This window comes from Oratosquilla oratoria, chromosome 44, assembly GCF_046742065.1.
Source record: "Oratosquilla oratoria isolate Oo_2021 chromosome 44, ASM4674206v1, whole genome shotgun sequence".
Classification (NCBI taxonomy): Eukaryota; Metazoa; Arthropoda; class Malacostraca; order Stomatopoda; family Squillidae; genus Oratosquilla; species Oratosquilla oratoria.
In genome coordinates, this window is record NC_134820.1 from 24,002,488 (window position 1) to 24,017,791 (window position 15,304).

Below are 15,304 nucleotides of genomic sequence, written 5' to 3' on the forward strand. Positions count from 1 at the left end.
GACGAGAGTACCAAGAGGCCCGGTAATTGCCCTGCTTTATCCCCAGTTGAGTGCAATATGCAAAATTTGGAGGCGCTAAAACAGGGCACTAAAAAAGCAGACTTACGCATGAAGGAAGTCAATAAAGATATAACTAAGACAGCTTCCATCATCATCAAATCACTTTCGGTGCTTGACAAAGTGGCCCAGGATGAAGGTAATGCTGTGGTGGCCCATGAGGTGGGCATGATCGATGGTGCTCTGGCACTGTTAGGTCATGCCAACTACCGTAACAACTTGGTTCACCGTTTTAAAATCAAACGGGAAATAAATCAGAAGTACTCACACCTATGCTCTGACAAAGTGCCCATGTCACACTTTCTGTTTGGGGATGACCTCTTGCAATCCGCAAGACAAATTAAAGAGGGGGAAAAACTCAAAAGCAAAATCACAGCCAAATCCCCCTTTCCATCCTGGAAGCCAGGCGCATGGAAGTTTGGAAGTGGGAAGACAAGAACCCACTAAAAGTATCGAATACCTTGGCAATGTCATTGACTCGGACAAAAAGATTGTTACCTTACCAATACGTAGGAAAGAAAGAATTCTACTTGGATGTAAACCACTAATTAGGTAGGTCAAACACCACCAGAGGCGCCACCGTCGATGAGGAGCCCAATAGCGCGTCATTTTATGCGCACGCCAAGCAAACGGCCAAATTTACATACCGCCGGATATTTCATTCATACAAATGTTATACGAGTGTATTTACTACGATCGTAGTAAATTCCAAACAATTACATCATCAGTTACATGTCGGTACATAAAAACATAAGATAAACATGGCGGCTTGCATTCAGCAGTAAATCGAAAATTGGTTTATGTTTCAGCGTAAAAAATGAGCTAAATAAATTCAGAGTGCGGGCAACTAACCAAAAATAACGAAAACTACTAGTCTCGCGAATTATTCTTATACCAAAATAAAGGCAGCGTGATACGGTAGAGCTGAGAAATCGGTGGTACTAATTAGTTTTTTATTCTATCGGGTCGGATTATCGGATAACAACATCAACATCCATCCCGCCATCTTATCAAACTTCACTCTATTAAGTTTCTTACTGTTATGTTATTAGTGTAATAGACTTATAGTTGAATTATTTGAGCTATTTTCTTTAAAATGTGTGATTTTCATGTAATTTGATCAAAGAGAAGTTACGTTTTTATCCTCCGTAATATTACGGACCACAGCTACGATTCGTCCTGCCCGCTATGATCACCGGTGGTATGGATCAAACTACAGTATTAAGTTTGTAACTATTGTGCTATTAGTGTAATAGCTTGCATATAGTTGAATTATTCAAACTATTTTCTTTAAAATGTGTGATTTTAATGTAATTTGACGGTATTCGTAGCTGTGGTGGGTAATTTTGCAAAGGATAGAAACGTAATTCTATGATCAAATTACATGGAAATCACACATCTTATAGAAAATAGGTCAAATAATGCAACCATATATTAAATTTTTATATAAAATTGTGCCTGTCAGTGTAAAAACCGTCATTGTTTACGTTTGATTGGCGATAGTCAGACCGCACGTTTCGGCCCGATTTTCTGGGAAAAAATAGGCCCGATTTAATTCCATTCAAAATGCAATATCTCGAGAACTAGGACAGCTAGATGGATAATTCAAATTGCATTATACTCATAGCGACTTTTTCCATCCCATGAGAACTACTTCAGCTCAAATATCAGGAATTTCATTTTCATGTTGACCTAGCTACACTAATAGCTAGACTAGTGACAAAATCAGAGAAGTAGCCAGGGTGATCGGGCTTCTAGTTGCTGCCTTCCCAGCTGTGGAACTTGAAAAGTTACACTATCGTCACCTTGAATCGGCAAAGATTACAGCATTGCGAAGGAGTTATGGGAACTTTGAGGATAAAATGTTGATCACCGACGAAATGAAAACGGACCTGACTTGATGGATCAAACATGTTGAGACCCAACATAGGCGAATAATTCACCCAACTCCTGAAATTGTCTTATACTCAGATGCTTCAGACTTAGGTTGGGGTGGCTGCATAAATCATCAGTCAGTCAATGGAAGATGGACGTCAGAGGAAAAGAAGCTTCACATTAATACCCGGGAACTCATAGCTGTGCTCCTTACATTAAAATCTTTTGCAAATGAGGTCAGAGGAAAGCACATCAAAGTTTTCTGTGACAACACTACAGCAGTTAACTACATCAGTGAAATGGGAGGCACTAAGTCGGTAGCATGTAACAATGTCTCCTCTGATATTTGGAACTGGTGTCTAAACAATGATGCCTGGATCACATGTTCCTACATCCCTGGGAGTGATAATACTTTAGCTGATACAGCATCCAGGAACTTCAATGACAGACATGAATGGAAGTTGGATGAGAAATTTTTTAAGAAATTAAGCATCATTTTTGGCACACCCAACATTGATCTATTTGCATCTAGGTTGAACAAACAAGAGCCCCAGTTTTGCTCCTGGAGGCCAGACCCAGAATCAAATCATTGTGATGCATTCAACCTTAATTGGGCAACATTAGGTTTCATCTACATTTTCCCCCCTTTCTCCCTGATTGCTAGATGCCTGCAGAAGTTAAGAGCAGAAGGGGCCAGAGGTTGGATGATCGTTCCATTTTGGACATCACAGCCCTGGATGGGAGCACTACTCAGGCTGCTTGTAGAAGATCCAAGAATCATAATGAGGAGAAAGAAAGTGCTGGTGTGGCCCCTGTCGATGGAAGAACATCCCATCATGTCCCATACCAGATTGATGGCCTGTCTACTTTCCGGGAAAGCCTGCGAGAACGAGGCATATCTGAAAAAGGTACGGACCTTATCTTGGCATCATGGAAACCCGGAACTAGCAAACAATACAGATCACATATCAACAGGTGGGCACAATTTTGTCATAGACGGGACATCAATCCCACTACTCCCATTGTAACTGACATCATAAACTTCTTAACAGAAACTTTCCACAGAGGTGTGGGTTACAACAGTATTAACACGGCAAGGGGGGCCCTATCCTCGCTGGGGATAGTTGTGGATGGATGCAGGGCAGGCACCCATCCCCTATTCATCAGGTTAATGAGGGGAGTTTTCAACCTGAGGCCTTCAATGCCAAGATATTAGGACACCTGGGATGTCAAACCTGTATTAACAGTCAAACCTGTATTAACAAAACTGAAACAGTTGGAACCCTTACAGTCTCTCCCACTGAAAGAACTTACACTCAAACTAGTAATGCTGATGGCACTTACACAAGCTGCCAGAGTTCAGACCCTACACTTACTAGTACTCAAGAATATAAGCATAAAGGAAGAAGCTATTTCAGTCTGGTTAGGTGACAACATTAAACAATGTCGCCCTGGATTTAACATTCAGTCTGTGAAGTTCTTTCCCTACACTAAGGATGAAAGTTTGTGTGTGTGCAGGACTTTGCGCACATATCTGGAAAAAACGAAACACCTCCAAGACGAGACAGGGAAGAAGGATGGAAGACTCCTCATAAGCTTCATCAAACCGCACAAGCCGGTATCAAGAGACACAATTGCAAGATGGATCAAGCATGTACTTACTATCTCTGGAATTGACTCTACCAAATACACAACGAGCAGTGTCCGCTCGGCTGCTGCCTCTCAAGCTAGATCCATGTCCGTACCTATACACCACATCATGTCCAAAGCTGGATGGTCAAGAGAATCGACCTTTGCCAAACACTACAACAAGGAAATTGTACAGGAGGGAGACCCATTCCAAGATGCAGTACTGGATTAGCTTGGGCACACTAAATTTGAAATGGAAGAATTGGGGAACGGCCCCAACTTCACCTGCCTAAGATCTATTGAAGCACGACACCCACATGTCTTCTATAGTTAGTTGGTGCATCCTTGTTTCCTTCTTTATATATTGGTACAATGTTAGCATTTTTCCAGTCTTTTGGTATTTTTCCTTCTTAAAGTGAGCAACTTATTATGTTATATATTTTGTCCATTAATTCTTCTTTGCATTATTTTAGAATCCAATTTGCAATTCTGTCCAGACCATGCAAAGTGTCAGCCCCTTTGGGCTGCACTTCCTGATAGAGATGAGAGGGTTGGTGGGTTTATTCAAAATGGGTGACTTTACTGTTCATCTTACAGGACCACCACATTCAGTTACTCATCATTGGTCCCTCTGCTCCTTTCAACTTATGTTCTTGGAAATATATGGGAGTAAGAATATCAAGTATAAAATATGAAAGAAAATATTAGATATGTTGTATAGTACTTGAACATGCAATAGACATATTGTAAAAGTGCAGTAGAAAAATGCTGCAGATGAATTTGACCTTTTTTATCAGTTTGATTCATCTCCAGATATGGGCAAGATTGGATATGGTGTAATTTGATACGAAATGGATTACTGTGTATCTACATTAGCCATTGTGTGCCTAGCCACCTTGCAGAAGAAATAACGGGTGAAATATAAAAGAAATATAATTGTACTTATACAGTATGAGTGTATTTATCTAGTTGTATTGTACGGGAAGGGGGAGCTATGCTTGTAGTGACCTGTCTTTTTATCTCTCAGGATCTAGTTTATTCTTAAATTCTTGTATATATACAACTGTGTAAAGTAAATTGTAATTTTATATATGAATGCTTACACTTCAGCAGAATTGATTTGCTTCATAAAACCAGAAGCACATGTCAACTAACCTATGGTAAGTCTCATGTACTTCAGTAATTAACGTCCGTTAATGAGAGGTCTCACTGTAATTGCACTTGTACAGTGTGTGTGTATTTATCTAGTTGTATTGTACGGGAAGGGGGAGCTATGCTTGTAGTAACCTGTCTTTGTATCTCTCAGCATCTAATTTATTCTTAAATTCTTGTATATGTACAACTGTGTAAAATGAATTGTAATTTTTATTGCTTTCAGATTAAGGAGCAAAGATACAGTGAAGCTGTGCAGATATTGAATCACATTCTTGAGGCATATCCAAGTGTAAGTATTGCCTAGTTATTATATGTTATCAGTAAGCAGTTATTTGCTTGTTTTATTTCTTTCTTCAAAGTCTGTAATTATTGCCTCAGATTTCACTGACTAAAAACCTGTAGCCCCACAATGGCAGGCAGAAATCCTTGGGCCTTCCCATAAATACCTCTGTGAAGAAACTTTGGACTGTTGGATTAATGTGGGACTGTTTCTCTTTCACTGGCTAAAAGTAGTAGGAGAGGAGGGGAATATTCACCCTTTGTCATACTCTTTATGTGAAGAAGATGGAAGAAATACAGTTAAGTTGATAGAATTCTTGGGCCTGGTCTGGAGACTTATGGTGGTATTCTTAAAAAAAATCTGTAATTATATAAATCTTATATAAATCCTTGGAAGGGAAAGATTTATATAAGGAAAGAATTTTTTAAGAATACCACTGTAAGAATCTTATGGTGGGATTCTTAAAAAAAAATTCTTTCCTCGTATAAATCTTTCCTTTCCAAGGATTTATATAAGATTTATATAAAGAAAGAATTTTTTTAAGAATAACACCATTAGTGCCAGGTTCTTGAGGATACAACTCCAAAGGAAGGTGAAGGGGTTGACAGGTTTTGAAAATGTGCAAAAGTGAGATGATTTTCTCTGTCATCTTGCAGAACTACCACAAGCATGTATCAATTATTGGTCTCTTGTAAATCAGTAACGAGATTGAACAAGTTCAACTAAAATGTATATTATAGAATCTAGCTTTATTTTGTACTGCACTTATTATTAGAAATGACTTTTTTATGAAATGTGTACAAATTCTGGCTGTCATAATTTTATATATGTTTTACTTTCCTAACTGTTAGTTATTTGCCTATCCAATGCCCATATCACACAAAGCATATTTTTGCAACAAGCTTTTGGAAGTTTGAATAATAGGTATTTTGAAGAAAATGTTTCTATTTTGTCACATTTTTCTTAACAATGTCTCCAAAATGGTGTCTGTCACACTCATTTATTCATTGGTTTATATTTCAGTATATAATGAAGACCTTAATTGGATTATTTTAAAATTAAAATATAATTCAAATTTCCCTTGGTCATATAAGTCATCATTAGTTGCAGACAAATTGCTTAGTGTGAATGGGGCTTTCATGGTATGCACTAAGGTTATGCAAAAGAACTGTGGGGTATCCATATATATGATGGGTTCATTCTAGAGATGAGCTTTGTAAAGTTTGTAAATAACTCTTTCCAAAGTTGTGTGAAAATATTTTCACCTTTCGCTAAAATCCATATACATATACCAAGGGCTTTTTCCTTCTTACCAGGGAGGTAGCCAAAATCAAGAGGCATAATTCTACTCCCGCCCATTTCATTCTCACTCATTCTGTTCCCATTCATCACCCCTCCCTCTTTATCTTCTTGTCTCGACCTGGATAATGGGTCATCTCCTGCATCTCGCCCATCGCCCTGTGTTAGAATCAGTGCAGCAAAACACTAAAATCCACTGACCTATCCTTTTTAGATGAAAATAAAACAAATAAACATACCGGATAGTTTTTTATTTAAATATGAACTATAGTAGTTAATTTTCTGTCCACTCGTATTCATTTACATTTTTCATGTATATTCTCTCGTCACATCCCTAGAAATTTAACTCGTTGTTTTTTCTCAATAATGTTTTTTTCTTAATACCAAATTTTTATGTAATATGATTTGGTGTCTCCTTCCCCTTTTTTTCTTTAAGTATTATAAATCCCAGCCCTAAGTCTTTCTGAATGTATCAAATCATTAAGATTTGGAGTTCATCTCAATATATGTCTTTGTAATATTTCCTTTTTGATGTGGGATGCAGTGATAGATTTGGGTCTTCTAGTAGGTCTTAACCCCTTCCATACGGTGCCGCACACGTAGGCGTCATGGGGAGCGAGTGTATTCGCGAGGCTGCCATATCGGCGTCTTGATTATATTTATTGTAGTCGTCCCTCCATAATGACATTCTTTCTAATTCTTTTGTAATCGCATTTTCTATGGTTATCAAAATTCACGGGTGAAGAGAGAACGATCGATATAAGCGGTGACTATATTTTATGATGCGAGTATTATTACGACACGTCGTACGGCTGGCATTGGTTGCTGCCACCGAGATCTAAGTCCATGACGCCTACGTGTGCGGCACCGTATGGAAGGGGTTAAATAACAGCTGAACTTTGTGTGTGGAAGAGTATGAGAGGTTTGTTTAATTCCTCCTGATGCTGTTTGTAAAAGTGTGTGATGGAAATGAAACTAGTTGGCCACAAGTCATGCTAATGTGTACTTTTTTCCTTGATAAAGCTCCATGTAAGTAATGGCATCATGCAAACGGATTCGTTAGATAAGTTGTTATTATCACTGCTCACTTTGCATGTTGATAGAGGCTGCACCCATTTTCTGTAATCTTTCTAGACTTCATGGCATTTCTGTTCACTGAATATGATTCCTTGATAGAAAATATCTTTTGAAGGTCATTTGTTATAAAGAAAACAGAAATGATTGAATACTAAAATTACTTTAATTGCTGTTTCATATAATTTTCATAAATTTGATACTCAATTTTTGTAAATTCAGTATCTTGCTTATTGATGGAAGAGTGACCTTATGAGATATAATTATTCTGTATGGAAATCACTTGTTGTGATGAGCATGATCATTTGGTGTCACTAGTAAAAGCGGTTCTCTCTACCCTGTTCTGGTATTTAAATCAGTGTAGTTCCTTTGACCTATTTCAATTTTAATTAGAAATGATGCTTTGCTGTCTTTTATCTAGCTGTACCTTGCACAGCTCATCTGGATGTCGGACAAGTTGAATGCATAATTAATGTTACTTTTGTTAGGCAAAATTTTTAGGTACTCAAGATTACTGGACCATCTTACCACACATGCATATGAGAACATATCAGAGTGTGACTTAAAATCATATATGTACCTTATTCTCTTTCTTATTTTTGACCCACATTTCATTCATATGTTAATTTCTGTGTGTGACTTTTTTTTTTATCTCGTGCTATACAACCCTCCAAGTCTCTTCCTAATCCAATGTCCCTAACAACATCTTATCATATCTTTCATGCCCAGTCTCCACCCAGCTCCCCTTTTGTACCCAAACTACCACACTTTCATTAAAGATTTTAATTTTCTTCAGACCTGCTACAGTGTAGCCTAACCAAGCCAGGAAGACATTGAATTAAAACTCCCTAAAAAACAACCGTTTCTCTCCAGCTGCCTGAAGATGCATGAGGAGGGATGATGACTCGTAAACCCTAGTCACGTTAAAGTGAATAAAGGATCCTTGGCATTTGGAAAATTGCTAATTGGCCTTACTGTATTAATTTTTCATAGAAATGTGCTAATTGTAAGCAGTATACATCTCCCAAAATAAATGTTGACTAAATGGTTCTACATGATGATGTTTGCAATGGTTATATACCTGCAGTGGTAATGGTATAATTTCATGATTTTCATATATGAAAATGGGAAATGTCAACAGGAAAAGAATGACTATTTACTTTGGTATTTTTACATAATTGTGTTACCAAGATAGTAAGATGCTTTGTTAATACTGTATCAGTGCTGGGTAGTGGCCTACTTGGTTATGGCCTAGTGCAGAGGTGGGGAACCTGCGGCCTTCCGGGCCATCAAGTGCGGCCTTCTGCGGCCTTTGATATACATATTATTTTTTTTAAAAGACCTTGAATATTTTTTAAGTCTGAAATCATTATACACCTGAAACTTATAATATACACCACACACATAGACGAAAGCAAAGTTTACCGTGTTCAGTGATGTCACTCCCAGAAATTGGAACGATTTTTATACATATGTATATTTTTAAAATAAAAAAATATTTTTAAACTGAATTTTTAGGGAGGGGGGTGGAAAACTTACACCGTCTCCTAAAAAGGGTTAAAATAATTGAAAATAATAATAATAATTTGTTCAGTGCGGCCTCTATGTGGGACGATGAATTGTAAGGTGGCCTTCATGCACAAAAAGGTTCCCCACCCCTGGCCTAGTGTGATTCATGTTCATCCTGTGAATGCTTTCTGTTTGGAACACATTCACCACTACTCTTCTTACATCTAGCACTGACATCATTCTCATATATGTTCTTTATCTTCACAATTGACCTCCAAACAATCACATATATACAGTAGATCACCTGATGATAGTCATCCAACATAACAACAATAGAATATCTGCTAAGAATACCCAAGCTAACTTTGGCAAACTAGAACAGTGGATCAGAAAGAATAGAATAGAGGGCTCTCCTCAGAAGTCTTCAGTAACAATACTCTAGACAGCTATGGACCAAAGAAATATCTGATTGTAAATCTGAATGGTCAAACTCTTCCATTGATAAAGAACCCCGAAATTCTGGGCCTCTCTTTTGATACATAACCTTCAGCCCACACCTCAAAGACCTGATGGTGAAAATCAACAGCCAAATGAGATACCAAGAAGAGTTGCACAATGGGCTTTAGACAGTAGAAGGAAGATCTAATCACAATCTACAAACGGTTCCTGAGAACCACACTTAACTACATTTTCACAGAATGGTTCCCAACAATCAAGAAAACATGAATTCTCTACAAACACTACAAAATATAAGATTGAGAATAGTGATGAAATGGACCAAATGCACCTCAATAGAACATTTGCATATAAAGATCAAAATGCTCCTCATAGAACATCAGATGAAAATGATAGGCAATTCTATGCAAGAGCCTTTGACTACTAACCCATCTCATTACATCACACAAGCACAACCAATAGCACATCCATACCAAAACGTTCACATTCAGATCACAAAACAAACACTATAAGGCTGACCACCAAACACCCAACTCCATTAAACCTCTTCAGACATTAGTTCCACAGAAGAATTCCTTCCAAGAGAAGCAAGGACCACACTAGCAGATCTACAATCAGGGCACCAACCAGCACATAGACAACACAGAATAGGCCTGGCTATAGAAACAACTGCCTTAGATTTGACCATTACACAGAAGACACCAAATACTTCATCCTAGTCATACCCAGACAGCAACACAATATTTCTTCCTCGAGTGACTTATGGGTTAATCTGGTGGCTGTTACTGGTTACTGGGGAGCCATCAGTCTACAAGAGAGATCTAGGGTAATGGATTGATTGACTGATAGAGATCTATGGGTCAGATTGATACCACTCATTAACTTCCTGCAAATTACAGGGACCTTGTGTTGGGGGATTATGATGTTACAGAATAGCATATAATTTTTAAAAATTATATTTTTCAATAATGATAAGGTCACCATTAAGTTAGGTGATGGTGTACACTGAGGGTGATATATTCAATATTATTGATAGTTGTGGAAGAGTATTGACAAACTGGTTATGTGGAACCATTAGTCTGAATATATTGCTGGTAAATGTACATCAACAAATGTTGATGTTATCCGATAAAAATTATGTTTAAGAATTGAAGTTTTCATCCTATGAAGGGGATGTTTAGAATATTTAAATCAAATGTCAATCCTTTCTTTATATTCTTAAAGTATTGTCTGTTTCCTTACAATTGTCTTCCAACTCACAACTCTTTTCTTTGGTGTGTGACATCACTCAATAAACATAACTAACCTAATCTGTGTATTCATAGTGGTTTTAAATGGAGAAACAATAAGTGTGTTTGAAGACATGGAAATAGCGTAGTTTACAGCATTTAGCTAGTATCCAGGCATTTGTACAAAATTTCATTTCACTTTGCCATGAATGAGCATGATTGTCATGTACTTTAACTTAAGTTAGGTCAAAGGTAGCTTGAAAGCTCATTTTTAACAGTAAACGATTGCCATCCATGAAAACTAACATTCTACAATTGTTCTTATATTGCCAGTCAAGAGCTGCCTTGTCCTTGTTAGCCTATTGCTACTTCTACATGCAAGACTTTGTCAATGCAGCAAATTGCTATGAACATTTGACCATCATATTCCCGGATCATGAAGACTACCAGATGTATTATGCTCAGTCTTTGTACCAAGTGAGTTTGATTAATTTTAATTTTCATAAATAAAAGAACTGTATCCCATGTTGAAGTCCGTGGGCCCAGGTAATGGCTTTGTAACATATTTGTGTCAATTGACATTTGGAATTAAACTCTGCTGCTGGGATTCGAACCCTTGCCTGAGTGGCTTGCGTCTTTACAAGACAAGGACCGTACCACTACGTCATCCTGACCCTAAAAAGTCGTTTCGTTTTGTAGGGTCAGGATGGCGTAGTGGTACGGTCGTCGTCTTGTAAAGACACAAGCCGCTCAGACAAGGGTTCGAATCCCAGCAGAAGAGTTTAATTCCTTTGTAACATATCATAAATATACATAGAAACAACTTTTGATTAGTCCTCTGAGCTATACTTATGTATAGGTTTTTGAATAAATGATTATGATACATATCAATAAAGAAACAGTCTGACAGGAATTTAGCATTATTTTCATTAATTTTCCTCTCGGTAAGTGTCATGGGTTCTCAGTAGAATATAATCCTTGTTTCTGTATCTGTTCACTGATTTTGCATGTCTTTCAGGCTTGTTTGTATGAGGAATCTATGAAAGTTACATGTCAGATAGAAAATCCTGAATATTCAGGGCATGTAACAAAGTTGCAAGCTGCCATCAAGTACGGTGAGGAAGATTTACCAGCAGCAAAGAGTCTCGTTGATCAGTGTCCTACTGATGACCCTGATACTGAAGTTAATCATGGATGTCTTCTGTATAAGGTGACATGCTATCTATTTAGATAATAGTTCTTGTGTCATTGGGATTTAGTGTGGAAAGGAAATTTTTATTTTAGGTTGACATCCTTTGGGAAGTTCTTAGGTATGGTACACTAAGATGTGGAGTGTGATGGATAAACTTGTATATATTTTTCATATAAGGGAAAATAGTAATTAATGTTTTAGGAACTTCCATTTAAGGGTTTTGCTCTTTTACAAAATTTTGTGTTGAAGGTTGTGTATGAACTTATTTGAGTCATGAAAGCCCTTGTGTAAAATTAGAGTTGGTATATTTTTTACACCTGTAATTGTATGCACAATTATTATGCAATGTGATGTTTCTGGGATGGTTTGGACAGATGGAAGAATAAGTGAAGAAAGATTAACAAAAGAGGTATGGAAGTCTGAGGTGGATGGAATGAACTTGAGGGGATGACTGAGGATGAGATGGATGGATGGGGTGAAAGGAGCTTTGAGCAAGACGGGTTGTCTGTTAAGCAAGGAAGGGAGAAGGCAGGGGATAGGGGTGAGTAGGGAATGGTTGTGTATGATGCAGCCCGGAGGGATTTCTCTCCATCTTCCCTATTTTCTTCATGATGGGACGGAGAGTGGGGCTGCCAATTAAGTGAAGCAGCCTTGCTGTAGATATACTGTGTCTTGCTGCATTGCTTCTGACCTAGGGAGTGGGAAGGAGACAGGGATGACCCTTCATCCATGTGGAGCTAAATTGAGAGTGTAATAAGGGTGGTGAATGGGAGTGGAATGAGTGGGAGTGATTGCATGTCTCTGACTTGGGGAAGAAGCCTTTTTGTATTTAGATATTATGTATTGCTGTGGAGGTACTGTGTCATGCTGTATTGCTTCTGACCCAGGTAGTGGGTGGGGGACAGGGGCCTTTCATACTAGGATCAAAGAGATTTTTTAAAAAGGAAACAAAAAACTGTCAGATGGGAATGTGATGAGTGGAGGATGAATGTATTCCTTGGCTGGCTACCTTTCTTGTTAGGGTGAAGAAACTTTTTATTATATAGATAGACTATGTACTGCACCATTTCCTGGCATGATTATTTCTTGTATCATCGTTTTCTTTAACTTTTTACTTGCTAACGTTTTGAGGCTTTCTTTGTTTACAGGAAGGACGTTATGACGAAGCATGTGCAAAGTTCAGCAATGCCCTCCAAGTGGCTGGATACCAACCACACCTCTCATACAACATTGCCCTCTGTTATTACCGTCTCAAGCAGTTTGCTCCTGCCCTGAAACATATTGGTAATCTATTTAATTTATTTGATTTAAGATAACCCGTGTTTTGTTGTGTTGCATTGCTTCTCACCTAAACAGTTGATGGGAGACGGGGATGATCTTTCATCCACATGGAGATAAGATGTAAGAGACAACAAATGGGTGCTAGATGGGCAATAATGTTTGGATAGACATGCTGGTTATTGGTGATGAGACACAAATATATCCTCAAACATTGATCCAGAAGAGAAAACTCTCTCAAGATACACAAGAACACTGAATTGCAAATGTTCAAGTCATCACCCAGCCATAAATTTACCAGTACAGATTTAGCCTTGGAACAAACACATATCCAAAATATGGCCATTACACAAAGGACACAAAGATATGATGTCTTGCACTGCTCTACCTTCTTATAACCCAGACAACTCCACAAAACCTCTTCTCTAAGTGATCTATGAACCAGCCTGGAGGCTGTGACCAGATTACTCAAGGCTGTAATGGCTGCCATTTGCTTTATATTATTTGTTTATTATTTGTCTGTATAATATTATTTGATTGATTATCATTTATTATTATGTCAGTTTATTATTATTCACTATTTACTTGTTTATTATTGAACTTAATATATTAATTTCATTTATTATTATTTATAATAATTTTTATCTATTTGTTTACTTAACATTATTATAATTTTTTTTGCATCCAACCTAGTTATGAACCAAAAGGTCTCCTGTTGGCATGCTCCTACTTTGTAATCCGCTGTAAAATTATTCAAAAGAGGTCTGGAGCAGTCTATTTATTGATTGGTTGATATAATTATTTTTATTTAATGTTGCACAACTCGAGGTCAAATGGTCAGAGGAATATTTAGCCTTGATACTACTATTTTTTTTTCATCATCACATCTGAAGAAATAAACTAATTTCAAAGTCAGGTTTAAATGATTTGTGAAGTATGCCCTTGATAATGAAGAAAAGTTTATTTCCATATATGAAAATGTTTCCTACATACTTGCTTCTCTATTTCATTTCATTATATTCTCTTCTAGATATGCATCTTGAATACATTTTGTACTATATCCTTTAAACCTTTGCAGCTGATATTATAGAAAAGGGTATTCGTGAACACCCTGAATTAAGTGTTGGCATGACAACGGAAGGCATAGAGGTTCGAAGTGTTGGTAACACCCTGACCCTTCACGAAACTGCTCTCATTGAAGCATTCAACCTCAAGGCTGCTATTGAGCACAACTTAAAGAACTGTAAGTATTTGGTTTACAACTCCTTTGTAAATGTGATCTTATATGGGTCTAGATGAATTTACCGACATTTCACTGACAACAATTCATCGACATGCTCAATTTATTGATATACACAATTCATCGAGAAAAAATCTAATTTGAAATATACAACTAACCTAACTTACCCAAACCAACCTAACCTAAAACTTAGCCTAACCTAACCAAAACCTAACTTAACTAACCTAACCCAACAAAACCAAATAACCTAACCTAACCTAACCAACCTAACCTAACCAAACCTAACCTAACCAAACCTAACCCTAACCTAACCTTTTTCGATGAATTGTGTATATTGATAAATTGAGCATGTCGATGAATTGTTGTCAGTAAATTCGCTGGATCCCATCTTATATATACCCTTTTCATAAATATATTACTATGAAAGGGAACTGTCTGGGCAAGTCTCTAACATAGAAGGGGAGCACCATAAGGCATTAACTAATTTACCATGGAGTCTGACCATCACCTGAATAAAATTGCCCATCACGAGTCTGAACAAAATTTGTAGAATGCTTCATTATAGCTGAGAGATTGAATGAGATTGTTGTGATCATTTGAGGATAGTGCCTTGTCTTTAAGGAATGAAGATTGTATTGTATTGACCACAAAAAAAAAAAATCTCTAAGTGCGTCATTATCTTTGGTTACATGCTTTGTTATAAGGTGCTGGGACCAATAATGGGAACCAGGATGTGGTGGATCTGCAGAAAGGATGTTGGAGAGATTCCTTTCTTCACCTGTCATCTTCAGATCCCATCAACACCCTCACCTTTCTCTGGTGGGATCTTGGTCTTTGGACTAAGTTCAAGATCTTTATTAGCTCTTTCGTTCCTTCTTTTTTCATATAAAGAGAGCTGATAACTGGAAATCCATGTGAACAAGTTGCATTAACATGGCAAAGGAAACATGGACTGGAAGTGAAGTGTTTATTCCTGACGTTTTGTCCATTGACTTTTCGTCTATTGACAAAACGTCAATGAAGCGGCCTTG

At 37.4% G+C, this 15,304-nt stretch overlaps 1 protein-coding gene and 1 pseudogene across 4 annotated transcripts in view; both read left to right on the forward strand.

The window, feature by feature from the left end:
- Positions 1 to 15,304, forward strand: part of Ttc30 (tetratricopeptide repeat domain 30) — a 39,516-nt gene that overhangs the window by 11,331 nt on the left and 12,881 nt on the right. For 3 of the 4 annotated variants that reach the window (XR_012966056.1, XR_012966057.1, XM_076180671.1), the window contains exons 2-6: positions 4,940 to 5,005; positions 10,897 to 11,040; positions 11,582 to 11,773; positions 12,904 to 13,039; positions 14,112 to 14,276. Coding sequence is in view for 1 of the 4 variants with exons in the window: in XM_076180671.1 (XP_076036786.1) it covers positions 4,940 to 5,005; positions 10,897 to 11,040; positions 11,582 to 11,773; positions 12,904 to 13,039; positions 14,112 to 14,276 (703 nt within the window). In the remaining 3 variants the exon portion in view is untranslated. Of the gene's footprint in view, positions 1 to 4,939; positions 5,006 to 8,180; positions 8,376 to 10,896; positions 11,041 to 11,581; positions 11,774 to 12,903; positions 13,040 to 14,111; positions 14,277 to 15,304 lie in introns of those variants that run through there. The other variant, XR_012966058.1, reaches the window with a different exon arrangement.
- On the forward strand, positions 1,800 to 3,849 carry LOC143022147 (uncharacterized; annotated as a pseudogene).